The following is a 21,892-nucleotide window of genomic DNA, read 5'->3' as shown; positions in this document are numbered from 1 at the left end:
GCATTGTGAGGGTCTGCTCTGTGCCGCACGCCGCCCACCTGCCTGGGGAAGGGCTTTCAGCCAGGAGGGAGGCAGGGGCAGCAGGGCTGTGTGTACCCAGCACGGACCCACCCTCGGCATCCCCCGCGCCGCCGGGGCTGGAGGCGGCCCCGACCCCGCCGGCACAGGCGGAGCCCGGCCGGGGCTGGGCTCTCACGTACCGCTGCAGCGGAGCGGAGCCCGTGGGAGCCCCCGGGAAGAGCGGGGGGTCGGTGGGGCGGGACAGAGCCCGGGGCTGGGCGGGTCGGAGGCGGCGGGGACACCCCTGCTCTCCCACCGCTCCGCTCCGCCCCGCCGCATCCCCGCCAGCATCTCGGGGGGGCCGCGGCGCCGCCCGCACCGGGACGGGCGGAGGCTGAGCGCGGCTCGGGGGTGAGGAGCGGGGAGCACGGGGACACCCCGGGGGCGGGCCGCGGCCCCGATCCTGCCCCGGGGGCCGAGCCGGGCTGGCCCCTCCTCCGGCTCGGCCTCCCGGGGGGCGGCGGGCCCCGAGCGCAGAGCGGCGGCGGCGGGGCGCTGCCGGAGCCCGCTCCGCCGGGCCATGGCCAGCACCGGCTCCGCGCCCGGGGGCGCGGGCGCGGGCTCGGGCTCCGGCTCGGGCTCGGGCACGGTGCTGCCCACCCGCTTCCAGGAGACCGAGAAGCTGCTGTCGGCGACGGAGGGCCGGGAGGAGAAGGGCCTCCGCGGCTCCAAATCCTTCACGGCAGCCTTGCCCGGCGAGACGGAGCGCAACGGGCACGGGCTCGGCTACAAGTCGGTGTCGGTCGGGCACCTGGAGGCGCCGCCGCTCTCGCCGTCCCGGCTGAGCCTGGGCAGAGCCTCTTCCACGGCCACCAGCACGGCGGCCCCGGAGCAGGGCCGCCCGCGGGACTACCTGGTGCTCGCCATCTTCTCCTGCTTCTGCCCCGTCTGGCCCCTCAACATCGTGGGCCTCGTCTTCTCCATCATGGTGAGTGCGGGACCCGCCGGGCTCACAGACCCGCCCGTTCCCCCCCGGTTCTCCCGCCGCCCCCGACGGCCGCCCCGGAGCTGTCCGCGGTGCTGCACCGCCGGGACCGGGGCGCGGCGGGGCGGGAGGCGCCCGCACCGCTCCCGCAGCGCTCAGCCCGGGGCGCGGGGGCTCGGCCGGGCTGTGCCGCCGCTCGGCTCCCGCAGGGTGCTCCGGGTGGTCCGGGGAACGGAGGCGGGAGGAGGCGGGCGGGGAGCGGCGCCGAGCCCGGGGCAGCGCGCGGGGAGGCGGCGGGATGGATGTGGAAAGGGAGGCGGTGGGATGGAGATGGAGATGCGGGGAGGCAGCGGGACGTAGATGGAGATGGGTGGGGGATCCCAGGGCAGGGCTCCGGGAAGCCCGTTGGCTCCGGGAAGCGCGGTAGCTCCGGGAAGCCCGATCCCTGCTGCCAGGCAGCGGTCCAGAACGACTCGCCGGGCTTTCCCGGGAAGGAGCTGCGAGGCGAAGCAATGACAAGGGATCTCCCTCCGCCCCTCCTAGCCCAGCCCTGCAGCACCGGGGAGACCCCTGGCTGGAGGCTGGTTCCTGTCCCTCAGGCACTTCAAAGGGTCAGGTGCACCTGCAGCTCTTTTAGCTGCCCCGGAGAAGCAATTTTCGCCATTAAACATCCCCCAAACCTCAGCAAATACACCAACAGCCAAGCAGGGCAGAATGAAGCCAGCCAGCCTCCCACCCGTCTCGGGTACAGGTGGCTCAGTCAGCACAGCCCGACAGGCACGGCCACCCCCTTACCCATCAGACGCTGCTCTCTTGTACAGCCCCCCCAGCACCTTCTGTGCCTTTGATTTGCAACAAAGGCAAATCTTTTCTTTGAAAAATCATCTCAGCTACCTGCTTAGCACACAGAAACACACCGAGGGGCACCTGCAGCCAGCACTTCCCCAAAAACCACCAACAACTTGGAGGCAGACACTGGCAGTTGCCACAGAAAGCCCTCTAGAGAGACCCATTTCCATTTTGAGGAGGAATCATCGTTTCTCCCAGTGCCAGCTGTCATCTGCGTAGTACAGTTGTGTGGCAGAGCCTGTTTAGGCAGCATACAGGGAAGCCAGCCAGCCTTGTTTGGCTTTGCACTGCAACGAGAGGGAAAGCAGCTGGGTATTGCATATCCATGGTAATAAACAAGGTCTCTCACGGGGATTTTCCAACCACATTAGCCTTCATGCAAAATAGATTCTCACACTCTCCCTCGCAGGCGTTAGAGCCTCCAGGGCAGTGGGGATGTGCCTTGGGCCACACGGGCCCCACGGAGTAGAAGAGTAAGCGGTGAAAAAGGAGCAGGAGTTAGTTAATCCTGCCAGACAGTGAGGGACTGGGTGTAGTGACTGTGTCACACCCAAAGGCAAGCAAGGCCAACAAAGCAACAAGACTGTTTGGCTGCCCTCTGCTTCCAAGGCACATTGACCAGAGCTCATCCACAGCTGGAGAAGGGGAAGTTCAACCCCAAAGGCAGAGGTGCACTCAGATGAGCTTCTTCTCCAGGACAAGGTTTATAGTACACACAGTTCACTTAATTTATTATTGCCCTTTCTAGTCCTGGCCCTGCCTACACCATCACCTCCTCCACACACCCCCACCTGACAGCCAGGGAGCTCCACACAGCACCGGCGGAGCAGGATGAGGAGTGATCCTTCCTCTGTGCTGACCCTGGGGAAACAGGAAACATCTGTCTGGGTCCTTCTGCCAGCAGGAACAGCTCTCAGGGCATTGGCTGATGTTTTACCTGCTTAAATTTAGGAATTTAGCTCCCAGTGACCCCCCAGGTTCCCACAGGCTTAGTTTTTCTCACAGAGTAAAACCCAGGAGTGCCTGATCATGCACAAATCTGAGCAGGAACCAGGTTTTTGTGATTCCTGTCACTTGGGGGAACAGGAGGACCTTTCCACGATGTGCTGACATTCCTTTAGCTCTGCAATTGTGCCTATCTTTCCTAAGTCAATGCTTTTGCACATGAAAGCTTTTTTTCTGGGTAATAAGCATCCGGAGAGGAAAGCAAATGAAGGCTTCTGAGTTTAGTGTCTCATAAATCATTTTCCAAAAGCTGCTCTCAGATCCCAGCAGGGCCTATAGCCAGAGGTGGAAAAAAACACCCTGCTTTAGCCTCCAGCCTGTTCCTGCTAATGCTGGTCTTGTGGAAATGAGTTACCTGGAGGCTCCTCCACTGATCCTTGGATGCATTTTCTTGGCCAAGTGAGGTTCTGGCTGCACTGAGGGGTTCAGGTCATTCCCCAAGCCAGAGAGTGGGACTAGTGGACACAAGGACAGTGCAGCCCCATGGGACCCATCTCAGAGGAGTGAAGGGCAGAGCTGGGTACCACACACCCACCCACACACACACACACACACTGCATTTCTACTGTGAATCCCTTTCCCTTCCCACCAAAGTGCAGCCACATCGGGGGAAGGAGCAGAGAGGTCACAATATACAAAACTCTGAACAAATGAAGGGAAGTGAAAATATCCAGCCAGAAGAACCATATATGAACATCAAGGGCAACCCTGCGAAGTACTTGGTGTCCAAAATAAGTAGTGTCATCCCCAAAAGATGTGGGAGAAGTCGGACTATCCCTACTCATTTTAAATGCCACAGTCATCTATCTGAGCCTGGAGCTGACTTATACTCCTCTCGGAATGTTTCCTTCAACAAAACACAAGTGTTGAGGATTAGTGATTTATTTTGAGTCATTGGTAGAAGGCAGCAAAGAGCACCCAAAGCCAGTTCATAAAGTGGGAAAGATTGCAGGGAAGAGGACGTGATGATTTGTCTTCCCCATCCCTGGGACTAGCACAGAAAAATAATTGCCTTCATTTGCAACAGGGCCACTTAGGGAAAAAAAACATTTTGAACAGTAACTGGAACAGATAACAGTGGGAAACAGGTAATATTAATAACTTCTGCAACAGCAGCCTTACCTGGCTCCACAGGTGCTGCAGTACAGCACCCACTTCCAAGGCCCTGGGCTCTAATAGGAATCCCTTGGCTCACACACAGTGACTCACTCCCCCGTCGCCCTCGGGCCTTTCTGAGATGTTCTGCCTCGGCGAGTCTCCATTAATAAACAAGATGTTAATGTTTTTATGTGGAAAGCAAAACACAGGATTAGTGATACTAGAGAACTACAATCAAACTGTTCCACGCCAGTGAATAATATATGTACAGTACCAACTGCTTGCTAAACACCCCATGCCAATGCTGATGTGTTTTTTTGTAATTGTTCAGGATAAATGAGCAATAAACACTTGCAGAAAGCTGTAGTGATAAATACATTGAATTCGTTAGCCTATATATTTTCCCTAGAAGACAGCTAAAACTGCATATTTCACTGCAGTCTAACCAACACCCTGCCAAAATATTACACTTGTTACAAAAACCAGAGCCTAAAGAGATAAATCCCCAGTGTTGGAGCTTTTGGTGAGCAGGGTAGGGATTCTGTCAATCCCTGGGCTACTGCATCCTCCCCATCTCTTGCCACCAACCCATGAGGCTTCATTTTGTCACCTCCTGTTCTGCAATGAAAATAGCTCTTGGCTGCATCCCATCGCTCTTAGAGCCAGTCTGGCAAACCTGCTGTTGGGACCAGGAGGAACGAGGTCCTGAGCTCTGCCGGTGTCACTGTTGATGTACAGGGTGACACTGAGTGGAGCAGGACGTTTGCAGGGATGCAGTGGAAGCAGTGGCCCGCCTGTTTGAGGCTCTGCTGTGTTATTTAGGTGGTGATACAAACTAAAATGAGTACATGGAAACCTCCAAAGCTGCATTTTTCCTATGGAGCAGCTGCCTGGGCTGGGCATGTTTTGGTCGCGGTGCTGCCAAGGAGCAGTGGCATTAAAGTAAGATTAATTGGAAATGGGAGAGTAACATCACATATTTGTTTGTTCAGACTCTCAGTGATGTTTCATGGTTAGTGCTGGAGCACGACTAGGCCTCCTAACCCTTAATTAATTAATTTAAAAAACATGTGGCAGGGGACCCTTTCCAGCACAGTTATTTCCGAGATACACATTTTTTGAAAGGCAAGTGGGATTGCTTTGATCCCCTTCCACCTTTAACTGTTTTTAACTCACACATTTATTTTCTTAACTCAGAGTTTCCCCATTTTTAGCAGGCACACCCCAAAGGGAGGAGCTGGCAGATGGCACAGGGAGATGCTGGCCCCACAGCCTGCCCCAGATCCCCTTCTCCTGACCCCTGGCTCAGCCAAGGCAGCACAGTTGGAGATGGATGGGGCAGGGAAAGAAGCCTTTAACCCATGTTAAAATGTTAAACACTTAAAAGCATCTCTAACTGCTCAAGGCAGTTGAAGTATCTAAAAAACCCTGTTCCCAGTGAAGTCGAGGGGGGTTTTGCCTGATTCCTCCACTGGATTAAGGCTGCTGGGCTCCCTTCTCCCCCCATCCTGCCTTGCTTCCCTTTCCCCTCACTCCAAACCTTCCCAACCACGTATAAATATCACCAACGGTCCTTAAAACCCCTTCACCCAGTTTTCCTCCTTCCAAACTCCCTTCCCAATGGGCTTCACGGGAGGCAGGAGGGCACTGCACGAATTTGGGAAGGCTTTTCAGCCCAGAGAGCCGGGCTGGTCACAGCCCATCTGCCTCTGGCCGAGCAGGGAGCTCCTGTTCCACCGACGGAGGGGCTCCGGCCTCTCTACTGCACAGGCAGCAAATGCTGACGCACGGTGAGTAATTCCACCACAATATCCTCGCGTGGGGCTGCACAGCTGCCCTTTGCTAAGTGCTGGGAGCTCCCTCAGCCAAGGGCAGGACGCCCAGCACACCCTCTCCGGCAGGATCAGGAGCGCTCTGGGCTCTTCTCTCAGCAGCAACGCTTCTCCCTCACCAGGAATTCTTATTTACAGTGGTTTTTTCACTCGGGAACCAAATGATTTGCCAATTAGAAGAGCAAGAAAGAAGATGGGTAATCACTTCCTCTGAGAGTTTATGATGCCTCTGTGTGTGATGTTTGTTGATGAGCTGTGCTTGGCCTTCAGGATGCTCTGTGTGGTTGGTGAGGGTGGAGGCTTCTCTAGCCCAGCAGGTCAGCAGTGCTGCTGAGCCCAGGGCTGTGAGCTCAGAGGGCTCAGGCCACAGCATCACCCTTGCTGCCCTGTCAGGTACCAGGCAAGGTTTTGCTCATCCAGTCTTACATCTTTCCCCTTTGGGTGGGACCCCCAAATCCTGCTCAACCCACCCAGCCCCAGCAGCACTGCTGGGCAGATCCAGGGGAAACTTCCCTAACCCCCCAGAGATGCTCCCAGGGTCTGGATCTCAGCCAAGCTCATGGGTGGCCATCCCTGAGTGAGCAGTGAAAAGCAAAATTTTGAAGGGAACCTCCAAATTTTCTATTCCATCCCCCTGGGTGGCCACTTGAAGACTGCCATAAAAATGCTGGTGCCCACCAACATCATGGAATCACAGAATCATTTAGGTTGGAAAAGCCCTCTAGGATCATCAAGTCCAACCATTAACTTAACACTTCCATGTTACCACTAAACCACGTCCCCAGCTGCCACATTTACACATTTTTTTGAACACTTCTAAGGATGGTGACTCTACCACTTCCCTGGGCAGCCTGACCACCCTTTCAGTGAAGACATTTTTCCTAATATCCAACCTAAACCTCCCCTGGTACAACTTGATGCCATTTCCTCTTGTCCTATCACTTGTTACCTGGGAGAAGGAACTGGCTCCCACCTGGCTCCACCCTCCTTTCAGGGAGCTGTAGAGAGTGAGAAGGTCCCCCCTGAGCCCCCCCAGCTCCCTCGGTTGCTCCTCATCAGACCTGTGCTCCAGATCCTTCCCCAGCTCCGTTACCTTTCTCTGGATGTGTTTCAGCATCCATTGGCACCAGGCAAATCCTGTTCTAGCTCCAGCTTTTGGGGATCTCTGTTCATCCCTTAATGACTCCACACAAAATGATTTCCAGCCACCTACTCGTGCCTTCCCCCATCCCACTCCTTAGCCCTGCCACAGCCAGGGAAACCCTGCTTTTCCTTACAGTGCAGGGGAGAGCTCTCACTGAGCTGCCTGAGGAAATCAATAGAGCAGCAGGGGAATTCACAATGAAACCAGGACCAGAATAGAGAAGCTCTATGGACTATTCCTCCCCTCCCTACAGTGCACACGAGAGCAGGAATTCACTGTAGGAGGGCTGCATTTAAAAAGAGAGATGGAGAACACAACCCGTCTGTGTTGAAGCAGAAATTCAGGGTGACGCAGAGGCACCGAAGCACATCCCATCATGAGGGGAAAGCCATTGGTTGCCACTTGTTTTATCAAAGCCTGTTCCTCTCACACACACATCCAGCTCCAAAGGCACAGCAGCCTCATGCTGCTTTGGAAATGTCACTGCTTTTTTGTCCAGTTTGTCAGTGCTGGTTAAACTCACAACATACATTGCTGCTCAACACATATGTTTGCAGAAGAAGAGGGAAGCAGGATGCTTGTCTGTACAAAAGCTGCAGAGGGTTGGTGGTACCCCATGAAGATGCAATTCCCCTGCACAGTCCCATAGAATTGAGCTGCTCCAGGGACTGCAGTCAAAAATTTCAGAGTTTTCCATGAAAGACTCAGAGAGGGGCTGGTGCTGGCTGGGGCTCTGCTGTTCGTGCTGTCCCATGCCAGGGTTATTTCTTAGTCACTCCAGCAAAAGACAAGCTTGAGTCAGTCCAGCTCCTACCCAGGGAAGCAGAGCAGCTTCCCAAATGGATTGTCCAGGCATATCAGTTTATCAGGACCATGGGCTGTCAAAGCCGTGGGCTCACCGAGGGGATTTGTGTGTCATCCTGTGAGAGCTCGGGGTGGCAGGTCCAGCCCCCGGGGACACAGAGCTCTCAGTGTGGGGAGGTACAGCCAGGGAGCCACTCTGCCATTCTCAGGAGCCTCTCTCTGTGTCCCCCCAGTCGAGGAACAGTGGGCAGCAAGGGGACACGGACGGAGCCCGGCGGCTCGGACGCATGGCCAGGCTGCTCAGCATCGTCTCCATCGTCCTGGGGACCATCATCATCGTGCTCTACATTTCACTCAGCGTCAGAGGTAACACTTCCCTCTCTTTTCCACAGCCCAGCTAGAGCAGGAACCTCACCTGGCTCCAACCCAGTGGACAGGACACACCTGCCCACACCCACCACCCTCGGGTAGGTGGAGCTCCATTCCCATCCTAACTGAACTGGGAGAGCACTAAACCCCTGCAGTCCAGGCTGGTTTGACCATCACCAGCTGCACAAACACATGCAGAACAGCTCAGAGAATGGGCTCCTGGTAGTAACCACATACACTGTCCAAATGACCAGCACGGAAAGCCCTCCCTGGGCTGTCCATAGTGCTGTGGTGACCACACAAGATCCCCCTGGTGAAAGCTTTTGCCCTGGCAAAAGCCATGGTGGGTTTAGAAGAGTGGAGTGGGGTATAAAAACAGAAGGGTTTCAGGTCACAAATCAACCTTCCCAGAAACACAATCCGAAAATGTTTGGGGAACCTCCCAAACACAAACCCACCTGCCAAACCAGAATGACCAGCATAGCTCAGGCAAGCAGGGGCCTCAGAAACACCCAAAGCCCAAACCAGGAGCGTAAGGGAAACATCTGTGACCACCGGAAGCTGCCCTAATACTCTCTTTCTCTTCCAGTTTCCTAGAAGACGTTTCAGCATGCAAATACCTTGAAGAGGAGGAAGACAACTTTCCTTTTGGGGTTTTTACTTTCAGCCTTGCAACAAAAAAAAAATTGTCACAGTGTAGGTGGGCAGCCCTAGACAGCCTGCTCTGGAGCGCCGTCGGAAGGAACGCATGCTTCTATTCACTCTTGGAAATGAGTCTGTACAGGTGATGGGATAAAAAAACACCGGGAGAAGGAATGGGAAAGGCCATTGGACACCAAGCGGAGAGGAGAAGGGGGAAATCCACTACCTCATTCCCCTCCAGCAAAACTCACGGAGTGGGGAGACAACTAAAGTACAAGAGGAGGAGAGAGTTTCAAGAACGAAGCTTGTTTTAAAAGAAAAATCTAAAGGCGAGAACGGGACATTTCGAGGAATCCTCCTAAGGATTTTGGCACAAGTCACTGGACTTTTGGGGGGTTGTTGGTTTTTAAATCGTCAAATTCTCTGTCTCTACAAAACAAAACAAAGCTCAAACTGCCATCAGGAGCTGAGAGCTGTTCCACGGAGGAGGAGGAGGGAGGGCAGAGCTGCAGCAGGACCACGGCTCTGCTCCGCACGGAACGCAACCGCAAAAGCTGGAGGATGTGGTGGGTGCTTTTGTATTTTTGATGAAAAAAAAAAAAAAAGAGACAATGACCATTTGCATGCCTTTGGGAATGTTCTCCATGTCTGTTCCTACGAGCTCTTTCATCACTTAGGGCAGATCTCAGAGCTGGCAGAGCAGGATGTTGCTGCATGAGAACCCCAGGCTCCTCCTCACCCCGACCCCATGGTGGGCTTTTTAATGGAAGGAAAGATAACATGTTCCCTGTGAATCCACACATTTCCCTCTGTGCACCCAAAGGAAGGTGCTCATGGCACCCAGACAAGAGCCTGGTTAACCTGTAGCAGCAGCACCAAGGCACAGAGAGCACATTCCATCCACTTACCCCTTGATGTCACATCATGATGCCCATGCAGAAGCTTCAGCGTGATCCAGCCCCTGCCACTGCCAGTGCTCATCTCCCTGACCCTTTAGGGCTTCAGCTTAAGGCCTTCCAGGGGATTTTCAGGGGCATGGAGGAGTTTTAGATCCTTGTTCCTCTCCCTGCACCCCTCATGTGCTCCTCTGCATCTCTGGAAATCTCCGGTGTCCCTGGAGCTGTCTGGGGTCAGTTCCACAAGCTGTATTATTTTGTAATGTTTTGTATTTAACATAACAAGAACATAGACATTGCTCCTCCCACTCTGCCTATAGGTACCACAGGCCCCACCATGTCTTCCACACCACACAGCTCCCTTGGCCATTTCCCGTGGGATGCAACCATGACACCCCCTGAAGCCTCCTTCCAGCCCCATCCCTTCTCCTTCCTGCTCACCCCATCCTTGCTGTGGGTTGTTCCTGGGGTTGGCCCTCTACCCATCCACCCAGACTATGCAAAGTTTCATTGCCTGTTGTTTTAGTCAGGCTTTGTAGATGACTTCTGGCCACGTCCACTGGCTCCCTATTACCTGAGTCTCTTTTATCCAAACTTTGCTGACACGAATACATGACCAAGAGCTGCACTCCCTGGCCTTTCTGCCAACCTGGGACCCAGAAATATGGACTGCCTGAGAAATGTGGTCCCTCAGGGCACTTCTGCTCCCTAACATCCTGAAAAACACCCCAAACCTTCGACCAAATTTAATGCTTCCGAGGGCTTGTCTACATGGAGAATCCACTACACACCATAGGAAACTTCACAATATGGCAACTGCTTGGCACTGACTTCTTCTCTGGGCTGTGAATGGGCACAGGGGGTTAGCACAGGGTAGGGGTGAACTGTAAACCCACGCTGTAGTTACTCTGTAGTAACTAATGTGCAAAGCCACAGGCACGGCTGTGAAAATTCTCTTGTCCCCTGTTTGCTTGCTCCTCTTTAAAGCGTTTTCTTTCGCTAGACATTATTTGAATCCAGGGGGTGAGAAAGCCAAATCCCCCAGACATGCTGTTAACAATTTTCTCGACACTAAAAGGGATTCCAGGGACTCACAGCAATAGCACTTCACTACAGCACTTTCTCGGGCTCCATTCCCATCCACCCCTTTGCCAGCACTTTATTACAAGCAACTGGCTGCTAAAATGGACCAAATCCGCAATTTTTCTTTTCCAATTTATCTCTTGTGAGTTCAGCAAACAGGAGACCACTGAAGGCTGCTGGGTGGGAGCTCCCACCTGCATCCTCTGTCCAGGTGCCCCTTGGCACCAGCTTAGTTCCTCCCAAGCTTTTCAGAAACCCTCCCTCGGACATTCCAACTTTAATCTTACGGCTGCCGAAATCCCACCGAATCCCCCACACCTTTCCTTCTTTGACTCTTGAACCCAAAAGCTGCTTGCTGGCAAACAGGTGTCATTCTTTTGGGGCTACACAAAGGCAGTGCTGCCTTGCCCATGCATCCTCTCCCTTTACCCGCTGAGCTGCTGGAATTCAGCTGATGGGAAGAGCTGGGCAAGCTCCTCCTCAGGCAGGAAGGGCCGACGGTCAGGGAAAAGTGAGTTATTGGACTTGAGAGCACCAAGTGTTTATTAAGTAAGAATTTAAATGCTCTTTTATCATTATATAAAGCCTTTCATCTAAAGTGCTTTCCCTCACCCAAAGGATTAATCCCTGCCACCCCCCACGAGGTGGGTTCACATTACGCTGCTCTAATTGCCCGGATGGCAAATGCTCAGTCACAGGCACTGAACAGCTCCAGAAACAACCACCTTTTTCCTTCTCCTCCTTAATAGAACCATGTATGAACACGGATTTGCTTTGAACCTGATTTTTCCAAAGGGATCTAGACAAACTAAACCCCACTACAGTTCAAAATGGACTGGGATGCCTGCAGTCATAGGAAGGAGGGGGGGCTCTGTGAGGCAGCTGCAGTGGTCCTTGCTAGGGGAAGTCCCAAGCCAGGGGAGCACAGAGCAGTGGAGGTACCAGGATTCCCCTAAATGCAGGAGAAGGCAGAAACATTCCCCCAAAACCCCATGGTGATGATTTGTTGCGTGCACCCAGACAGGGTTTGTTCCTCCTGTCTCACCAGGCAGCTGAGGGAACGCTTCTCACCTCACTATTAAGTATAAAAAAAAAAAAAGAAAAACTAAAACACTTAAATCCCTTTCATTCTAAAATCTTCTTTCTGATTCGATACAACTGTACTGCGCTCTTGAACATAGCTTTTTTTTCTTATCCTGCATTTAAATCCAGAGAAAAGCCTCTACAGTTATCCCTGATAAAATATTTCCTCTGCTTGTAACCTGGCTTTCCAGTGCTGGAGAAATAAACCCTCCAGGGATATCTGGAAAGTCCCTTTTCTCTGCCAGCTTCTCCACACCTTTTCCAGCCTATTTTGCAAAGGTTTTGCCACTTTGCTCTTCTCCACATCACACACGTTTTTATCCCAGCTCAGCTGCCTCTTTGGCTCTTTTGGGGTGGAATTGTCTTATATTCATGAAGGAAGAGGTTGCAGAGCCCCTTGCCCTTAGCATACACCTCACCTGTGCTGTCCTACAAGGAGGTAGATGAAAGCAGAACTCTGAGGCCACCAGCAGGCACAGTCACTCCTTTGGTCTACATCCAGGGAACAACAGCATTCCTTGTGATTATTTGCTGCTTTAGTGCTCATCTTAATGCAAGCATCTCTTTTTCCATATCCAGGTACAGCCACTTCTCTCCTTAACTTGGCTTTTAGCACAGAAGGGCAATCACAAAAACTATGTCACAAGACCTTCCCTCTCCATCCCCACAACCAAACCCTGTTACTTATCCCCCCAGCTCTTTGCCACCTGCTGCAGCCTCCTCTAAGCACACACACAGTTTTCTGTGTCTGCAACTCTGACAGTCACGAAATCCTCAGGACCTGCCCAACTTGCACCCCCTGGTAAAGGAGACGTAAGAGATCGAGTAGTGTGGTGGCAATCCAGCCTTACCTGACAGCAAAGCTGAGCTGGTGGGAGGAGAGCTCTCTGAAGGGCTGGAGAAGGTGGGAAACGTCTCTAAATGTAAGCTGAAGTAGGAGTTACAATCGACAAGTGTGAGGTCCTGGTGGGATATAAATACACAGTTTGCACTGCTCAGGAAAGAGCCTCCGAGCAGAGCACGTGGCTCTGGCACCTCTCTGGCACTGGTGGCCCTGGGCTCCTTTCCCGGGGTTTGGGGCAGAGCTGGGCTCTGTGGGGAGGCCCAGAAGGGCCCTTGCTGGGTGCAGCAAGGCTGGATCAAAGCCTTAAGCTGAACCAGCAGTTTGCTGCTGCTGAGCAGATGAACCTGCCTGGCTTCATAGCAGCTCCTCATAGGATGCAACAGCCGAGGGTCAGGAAAGGTCTGGCACAAGTCAGTGGGTCACAGCAACACGCTGGCTGGTGCCTGCAGAGGAGACCAAAGGGATCTGAGCAGCAAGGGAGGAAAGAAAGCAACAAAGGAGTTCAAAGTTTGCTGTGCTCATGATGGGTTTGCTTTTTCCGGTTGGTATTTCACCCTGTTCCAGTTTACCCCTCTGCCCCCATCTCTGCTGGTTCACTGTGCTTTCCCCTCAGCATTTCTATCCCTGGAGCAATGTGTGAGTCCCCCAGGCTCTTTCCTCCCATCCTCTGCCTCTCTTTTAACCAGGACAGGTCTTGCTGGCAATGACATGTCATGGCTGGGCTCCTCTGGAAGGGGTTAGCGAGGGCAGGGAACCTCTGACCTGGGCTCCCTGCAGAGCCCAGCACGTAGTACCTGACCTTCCCAACACACTCTTCTCCATGTAGACAAGGGAAGCAGGTCCTGCCTTTTACAGAAAATTAAAACCCCACTTCTGTTCATTCTGAGCCCAGGAATAGGCTGCAGAAATGCACCCACTAGGCTGCCCCCATGACTTCTTCTTTCCCCCCCCCAATACCCTCACCCTTGCCCTGTCGCTTTGTTACTTATCACAGAACCACAGCCAGGGTTGCACTGTCAAGCTCAAATAATTCAGATTTAAGATTGTTTTTCATCCTTTAATTTCGGCAAAACCAGTTAGGTTTGGACTGAAAAAACTCCCCTGCTTGAGCACAAGCCAAGGGGTGGGGGGGGGAAAGCAGCCTTTTCAAAGTGGGAATATTTGTAAAGCATTTGCTGACACCAGTAGATAGCGAAATTCAAACCTATAAATACCCATCCAGGATAAGAAACATCAGAAAGGGAACGTGTGCAGGATTCAGCAAGGCAACCCTGATCCCACCTGGGAGCAGGGGCCCTTGTTAGATGGTGCCAGGACATGATCCTTGGTGTGGAAGTGCAGGGTCCATCCCCCCACTGCCACAGCCACCGTCCATGCACCAGCTCCTCCTGTTCCAAATCCAAAAGGGAAGAGCCACCATCCACACACAGCATGAACACACCAGGAACTGCAGCTGGGTGCTTCTCTTTGCTGATAAATGTTTCTTTTTCTGCAGGATGGTATGGTATATCTTATATACTTTCTTTGTATTTCTTGGCATGAGAAAAAAAAAATTAAAATGTAACATGCATGGTCAAAGCTGAACTGGTTTCTTCTGTCTAAATGAGAAAAAAAAAATTATCCAAACTACTCATTTAACTGTTGCTTCACACTCCAAGAGCAACCAGTTGGTATTTTGGGTGCAGTGGGCTGCAAATAATATGTACAGGCAAAGAGTAGAAGAAAACAGCACAAGTCAGAGCAGAGAGAGGTGCAGAGGGATCAGCCTCGTGCTGCAGAGACAGGCAGCACCTCAGGAAGCACAGACTGTGGGAGGTCTCTGCCAGCCAGGGCACAGGGAAGGAAATCAACCCTCCTTCCTTGCAGGGCACAAGGATGGGATGGGGAGCAGTCCCTGGAACTGCTTCTCACCACAGCCCTGCCACTGCAGGTCAACAGCCTGGTGCACAGCCAAGAACAAATTCCTAATCTGCTGGAAAACCAAAATTATTGAGCAAAAGCCTAGATTTCAGGGTTGCACAGCAATATTTGGTCTCCTCTCACAGAGTCTAAATGCAAGCAGCTCCCAGGAAACAGGCCCTTGCAAAGTTTCATAAGCCAAGGCTTGAAATTCAGCCATTACCAAAACCACTGGCTGTGGTCTTTTCCCAGGAGGAGTTTCTCCAAGCAGACTGGAAGGCTGTTGACTGTGTATCACACCCACCTGAGGTCACTACCAGAGTTTATTTGTGTGTAACAGCACACTGGTCAGTCAAGGCTGCTGGTCCTTATTGAAGCTGAGGGACACAACGTTTCATTCAGCTGAACTCCAACACTCTCCTCTCGCTGTGCATCTCTGGCATCCTCTGGGAACAAATGGCAACACAGCTCCCAACCCAGCCCAGCCTGGAGAGAAGACTTACCAAGTCTGCAATGGATTAGTTGTAGCACACAGCTCTCTGCAGCAAACACTCAAGCTGTCCAGACTTCAGGACTTACCAGAGGTAACACAGTCTCACAGCTTCCCGAGGACAATTCCTTCGCTCTCCCAGCAAAGCAGGACACACATGGGGAGGAGGTGCCACCAGCAGCAGCAGGGATCAAAAGTGAAGCTTTGTGGGCCCTGGCATCAGGCACAGCACTTCCACTTTCATCCCTGTCCTCGATGGAGAAAGATGGATGTAAATCCTCTGTGAGGTTGGCAGGCACAGAGTGATTCAGCAACAAACAGATTTAATGGCCCTGCCTGGAGCACATCCTGCCCATGGAGCACATCCTGCCCATGGAATTCCCTCCAAGGCAGGGGCAGGTCGCTTCCCACTGAACCAGCCAGAGGCATGGAGGAGCACTGAGCCACCAACACCTACAGGGGCTCTGACAGAGCCCACCAAATAAGTCATCAGCAAACACTGCAGGGGAACAGATCCAGCTGTGGGATTTGCTGTGCCCACATTTTGGAAGTGGTTACAGCCATGTTGGCAAGGCAGAGAGTGAACAGACCCACCTCTGTGGTCCAAACCCCCCTGATGTGACACAGTCAAGCTCTGGCGTGCCTGTCATTTTGATAAACGCCTCTTTGTCCTTCTTAAGGATGCAAACTGTAGGGGTTTTGGGGCATTGAAAAATGAATAAATAGGAAAAACCTGCAGGTACTCAGAGAGGATGGAGATTAAATTTTAGTGAGCTCACAAACCCCAGATCTGTTATCCTCACATCCAGCTCAGAAGCTGACCAAAGGAACAGTAATTAGTCCTTCTAGATCAGCTGCTGCCCACAACACAAAGCCCAGCCCCTATAAGCCAGGCTAGACGCTGGATCTGTCCCAAAGGTTTCCTATGGATCAGGCAGCCCTGGTACATCACTGCCCAAGCAACCAGTGAGACAGAGCTGCTCCACAGCCTCCAAAACACCAGCAACGTGCTCAGCCTTCCTGTTTATCCCACAGCCCTTTTCTTACACTACATTAGCCCCCCTCCCCAGCTCTGCAGCTCACTAGGGCATTTTTAACAAATTAAGACTATTCCTTTGGTGTGTCCATTCCCCATTGCTTTGAAAACCACAAGTCTAATTAGATCTGCTGGGTCTTACCCCTAAGCACCCTCCCCTTGTAACACCACCTAAATCAGTGCTCTTGATGTTTAGTTTCCCACCCCAGGGCTCAGATAGCAGCTGCTCAAACCTCTAAGCACCATCAGCCAAGATTAATTACTCACAGCCATGCAGGTCCAAACTTACAGCACTCTACAGCTACTCCTGTTTTACACCAAGGCTGGGCTATGCACAAAGCTCGTGTTACTCAACTGCAGCATCTCCCCACTGCCTCTGCTCACCCAGCAGGGCAAGAGGCATCGCTGTCTGCACAAGGGCTTTGGCAACACAACTGGGATTACAGGGCAGGTCTAAAGAGCCACATTCATTTGTCCTGATGAAGAGACAAAATGTAGATGTTTAGGAAGTCCAGTGTAATTTCCTTCCCACTATCCAGCAAAGCAAAGGGGGTTGTGGTACCTGTGCATAACAAAAGGCTGGGATGGAGGGGTCGTGGTGGGGAAAGCTTTCGAGGAACAAAAGCCATTTAGATCCCAGCAGATGTCTGAGGTTGCTTTAAAGCATCTTTAGCCTTCTTTGTGTATTGCTTAAAGAATTCAGCAGGCGAGGAGATTGAGCAGAAAAAAAAGCAATGGTTTTGTTCTGGAGGAGGAGGATTTGACTCACATAAACCTCCCCCACCACGGAGAGATTCCCCTTCAGTGGCGAGATTCCCCTCGGAGCATCCTGAGCATGTCACCGAAGCAGCCGGGCAGATGCAAGTTCCAGACTTCAAAGGCAGCCTGGGCTCTGATGTTTTGCTAAAGAGGAGGCAGAGCCAAGTGCTTTAGCTCCTGTTTTATTAATACCCTGCTCTGATGGGCTCATGTATAATAGATTCGCAGAGGAACAGCAAGAGGTTTACATCCAATTTCCATGTTGCATACGTTTTCTGCTAAACATTGTAGGCTCTCCCTTTACCTCTCAATGTTTGCCTTCACTAATGAATTTGCATGAGTTTGTGGTTCAAGCAGAGGACAAAAAGTTGGCCACCAGTTCTTCAACTGGTTTCCATGACTTTGCTCCAGTCAGGAGCTACGAATTAAAAGCACAGGGAAAATATTTCCATTTTCTCTCTCACTCCCAACACTGGCTGCTGTTGACAGAGAGCAGCTCAGGGATTCCTTGGGCTCGCTGAAAGCCATGCAGAGCCTCTTGGGAAGTCATTTGGGAAGTGCTGGAGCCAGAGCCCTGGGGCAGCAGTGTGGTGCAGTAGCAGTGGGAGAGCTCAGGGCTGCAGAGGTGCAGCAGCAAGTCCTTGTGATGAGCAGCACAAAAACATCCTGGCTCTGGTGCAGCTCACCCTGGTCTGCAGAGATGCAATACCCAACACCGGGCCAAAAAAGAATGGATTGCACCCCAAACTCCCCCCTCTGCTCACAGAACAGCTTCTTAGCTGCAGAGATTTAAAAAAAGATGAAATGTAGATACAAGGTTCCCTGAACACACTCCTGGTAGACTCCAGTAAAAGAGCAGAGAAAAAATGAATTTGACTTTGTGAGGGTGCCAAAAGACTCTGTTTTCCTATTTTCCTACCCAGATCAAGCAGATCCCACCCCTTTACAGATGAAGACTCTGCATGTTGCCTCCAGTTCAAAGCTGTCACCGCTCCCCTGCAAACGCAGTCGGAGCAACGCAGCCACAGCTCCTGCATCCACACAGAGAGACATGGAATCAGGAGTGAGGCTGATCACAGAATCATTGGAGTTGGAAAACACCTCTAAGATCATCCAGTCCAACCCAGCACTGCCATGTTCACCACTAAACCATGCCCCCAAGTGCCACATCCACACACCTTTTGAACACTTCCAGGGACGGGGATTCCTCGTGATCTTACTTGGTAGATGTTTCTATCACGTCTCAGACTCATCTTTTTAATCAGACAAGACATATTTGACAGACTTTGCAGAAGTTTGGATTAAATGGTGAGGATCTAGGATTTATATAACAGAGGAGAGCCTGGGAATTGCATCAGCAGATCAGGGTACTGCTCTAAACAAGGACCTTTCCTTTATGGTGGTTACTGCTGGATCCTTCAGAAGATGAAACCTCCTAGAACACCAAAAATAGAGAAATGGGGATTTCTCCACGAGCTAAGCTACCTAGTTTACATGCTAAAAAAACCCAACCAACCGACAACTGCTGGCCCTCATTGTTTCCAGCTTAGCTGTGATGTGAGATGCTATTCTTGGTCAAGAGCTGCAGAAAGCTTCTGAAGCTTGCAAAGTTGTTTGCTTTAATAGCACACAGCGTGAAACAAAGCAAAGGCTTCCCAGCAAAATGCCTCTTTCTGCTGAGCTCACTGCACCTCGCTGCCGCTTGGAAATGTTTAATTATAGGCTATGGATTCCAAAGCATTTTATTCCAGTTATTTGGTCTCAGGTACAATTTTATAAAACCTGTGTTTTATCTTCCTTCCCAGCAAGGTTTAATGCAAACAGATCACTTTGCCAATTCCAGATGGGCAGAAAAACAAATCAGCACCTCATGCCCTGCACTGTTATTTGTTACTGGTCTGCAGAGGTACACAGGTACACAGCAAGCAGCAACAAAACAAAAGAAACGTTGGTAAGACCTGCTATCCTTAAAGCAATGCTCGATTTTTACCTTGATGCTTGACTGCAAAGCACAGAGTGGGCATAAGCTGAAGTGTCCCAAAAAACGAGTGAACAGCTGAGGAACAGCACTTCCTCCCCTGCCCAGAACTCCCAACCACAGTGAGCCCAGCACTCACCTCCCAAGAGCATTAAGAGCACAACTGCAGGAGGAATTTGGCTGCTGAGTTAAGGAATATCTTTCCCTGAGGAAGCACAGGAGAAGCTCACTCCCCTGGGATGTGGTTGTGGTTAGACACACACATGCTGGTGGTTGTTCAGGGTGGCCAACACCTGCCATGGCAAAGGCACAGAGATGCTCTGCTGGCACAGACTCAGCTGACTCCAGGACCTCAGGTGTTCAAGACCACACAGACACGGGCACCTGAATGAATGAAATGAGATCCAAATACCAAAATCCCCACAGCAACATCCCTCCCACCCCTCCTTTCCCCTCCCAGAGGCACTGCAGCACAACTCCACCTGAAGCAACCCTGAAGCATCAAGAATTGATCATCCCCCAGTGTTTTTTATTTTAAAACAATTTCATCTAAGCCAGAGCGTGGGCTTGAAAAATTATCTACATTTCCTGAGATGTTTGGAAGCAGAAGAAGAGCTGGCCAGCAGATCCCTCAGTCCTGCTGTAAGGAACACACACAACCTGAAGGCACAGTCGCTACATGAATACAAAGACCTATTTAAGTTGAGAAGGCACAGACACACCAGGAATGGTCTCACTGCAGCCCAAGCCCCTCCTGCCTCTTTCCAAGCTGTATTTCTTTACATAAGCAGTGCATGCTTTTATAGACCTGACTCACAAACCTCCCCACCTCAGTAATATTTTGAAGTAAATTTAGCACTGGTGATACACGCCTGACCCAGAGGGAACTTCATTTAAAGCACGGCAAGGAAATATCCACCTATCCCCCCTTCTGCACTTGGATGTTCTCCTGCATCCAGGAGACAGGCTGGTGAAGCCCCAAGGTCAATCCAGCCTCCCCTGACACTGGAAAGTGGGGGGAAACTTATGGAATCCCCCACTGATTCAGCACCACAACACAGGTACCCACCAGTGCCCAGTGGGGACAAGGACCTTGCACGGTCCAGTTACTTTTTAATGTAATAAATTACAGTTTGTGTTAAAGCTGGACCTGCCAGGGACACCTGATCAGCACTTTCCCAGCTACTCACAATTTCTTTTTACACCTGCAATATTCCTGAGCATCCTGCAGAGTCCTAAGAAAAGGCTCCCTTAAAAATTTGACGTTTCAGCAGCATTTCACCCTGAAAGCAGCCAGCTCAGCACTGGTCTGGAGGAAGAGGGATCTGTAGGAGATGACATGCCCAGGGCACAGGTATCAGCAAACATCTCAGGGAAGTTTCCACTGTACAGCTGGCAGCTCAATGGGACTTTGCAACCTGCAGCGAGGAGCTTCTATTTTCAGTGCAGCTTTAGAATGACTAAAAGAAGAATAATATTGTTCCCACTTCCAAGAATTCCGCATCATATGGATGGGTATGGGCAAGGAAGATAAGAAAAGAAACAGAACAACACCTAAACCCTACCTATTTACAGCATTTGTGGGAGAGCACCACGCTGTGCTCGTGCACCAAAGTGGTTACCAGTGATTTTTCTGCAGGTGTGGCTTTGATTGATAAGCTTCAAGTCACCCTGGACAGCCTGTGTGGACTTTAAAGTAAGGATGGATTTTTTTTTTTTTTAAAAAAGAAAGGAAAAATCGTGAAACCGAAAATAAATTCGTGTGTTTGAAATGTCCGGTTGAAGACAAACACCCAGGAGGGAAGTGAGGAGAACTGGATGGGCAGTGAGCAGACAGAGCAAGGCACAGCAACACGGGATGTAAAAGATCTAAATGGCCACAATCACAGGAGATCTCTCAAAATCACACCCCTGGCTGACAGAGGGCTCACAGGGTGCAAGAGTCAAGACAACCAGAAAATAACCCACGATGAGAGAATTGCAAATGCCCTTTCAGAGGCACAGACACTCTGATTGCAGCCAGGCTCCTCCTGCCTTACTCGCAGCGCTCTCAAAACTGGGTTAGCAAAGCCTCAGGGTCCCATTAGGAACAAAGAACACGGAGGGCTGCGACAGGGAAGGGCTGAGCCAGGGATGAGCAGCAGCACACACGCTCCAACAGCCTCAGCAGCTTGCAAGGAAGAGGAAGATGAAGGCAACAGCAGGCTCTGAGTGTTTAATGAGCACAGCCCAGATGCCAAGGCACGAGCGCTGGCAGCACAGCTTCTGTACCTGGAGATGGTGGATAAAGGGCTGGCATTCAGGAAATGGGAATGCCCACTGTAAGCACTGAGGGTTTGCTATTAAAACAGTCAAAAATCGAGTCCAAGGAGCTGCACATCACCCACATTCAGCGAAAGGGGGAAAACAAAGACACTCCTGTCTCTCCCTATGAATTTCTAATGGAGCGCTCGGGCTCCCTTTCAGCAGGAAATCTGCTCGTGGAATGGCACCAGGACTGAAGGAGCAGAGCAGGGCTCATCCATAATGCAGGAACACCCACTGTGCCGGAGCCTGTCAGGAAGGACAGCAGTTTTCAATAGGAACAACAGGATTCTGGGAGGCGGATGGTTAAAAATATATATCGTACGCCTGTGCCACCATAAATTATTGACTGCACAGGGAACTGGAAAAAAGGATTCAGTGCCATTAATAATTTATTTTCTAATCCAAACGAAGATGGAATTTTATACACCACTTATTACCAGCGCCACAACTGGAGAAACCAACTGCACTTCCCACCGTCTGAAACCAGAACTGCCTTTCCATCTCCAGAAGTTTTTTTGAAGTTTCTTCTTTAGCTTGAAACATGCAGGCAAAGCTTTCCCTTGGGAAAGCATCTGGTCACTCCTGAATATTTAGCAGGCACTAAGGATACAGAAATGTATCTCTGCTCACAGCTCTGCCACGAGAAATCCCTGTCTCCTCTCAGGGGCTCACGCAGACAGACGGGTATCACCTGCCAGGCAGCTTCGCTGGTTTGAGAAAATAAATTTGAGTGACACTGAAAGACTGAGCATTGAAATATTCAGATCTTTACAGAGATTGCAAGACCCC

General features: G+C 51.5%; 1 protein-coding gene and 1 long non-coding RNA gene across 2 annotated transcripts; one reads left to right on the top strand and one right to left on the bottom strand.

The window, feature by feature from the left end:
- The first annotated feature begins 503 nt into the window (after positions 1 to 503).
- On the top strand, positions 504 to 14,212 carry TRARG1 (trafficking regulator of GLUT4 (SLC2A4) 1). Its single transcript, XM_032707228.1, has 3 exons — positions 504 to 988; positions 7,951 to 8,083; positions 8,676 to 14,212. Exons 1-3 carry the CDS (start codon positions 581 to 583, stop codon positions 8,681 to 8,683), a joined length of 549 nt encoding a protein of 182 aa, XP_032563119.1. The 5' UTR covers positions 504 to 580; the 3' UTR covers positions 8,684 to 14,212.
- Positions 14,213 to 15,112: 900 nt separating this feature from the next.
- Positions 15,113 to 19,261, bottom strand: LOC116796547. The gene is made up of 2 exons (XR_004360411.1): positions 18,936 to 19,261; positions 15,113 to 15,269 (listed from the first exon to the last, which is right to left on the bottom strand). It is a non-coding gene; the product is annotated as an uncharacterized LOC116796547 (long non-coding RNA).
- Between the last annotated feature and the right edge of the window lie 2,631 nt (positions 19,262 to 21,892).

Source organism: Chiroxiphia lanceolata, chromosome 20 (assembly GCF_009829145.1).
Source record: "Chiroxiphia lanceolata isolate bChiLan1 chromosome 20, bChiLan1.pri, whole genome shotgun sequence".
NCBI lineage: Eukaryota > Metazoa > Chordata > Aves > Passeriformes > Pipridae > Chiroxiphia > Chiroxiphia lanceolata.
Note: the sequence above shows the minus strand (reverse complement) of the source record. Positions and strands in the feature narration are given on the sequence as shown.

Excerpts from the sequence above, each read along its gene's own strand:
- TRARG1 (XM_032707228.1), top strand. The coding sequence starts at position 581 with ATGGCCAGCACCGGCTCCGCGCCCGGGGGCGCGGGCGCGGGCTCGGGC. Across the intron at positions 989-7,950 it reads GCCTCGTCTTCTCCATCATG|TCGAGGAACAGTGGGCAGCA; the intron begins GTGAGTGCGGGA and ends GTGTCCCCCCAG.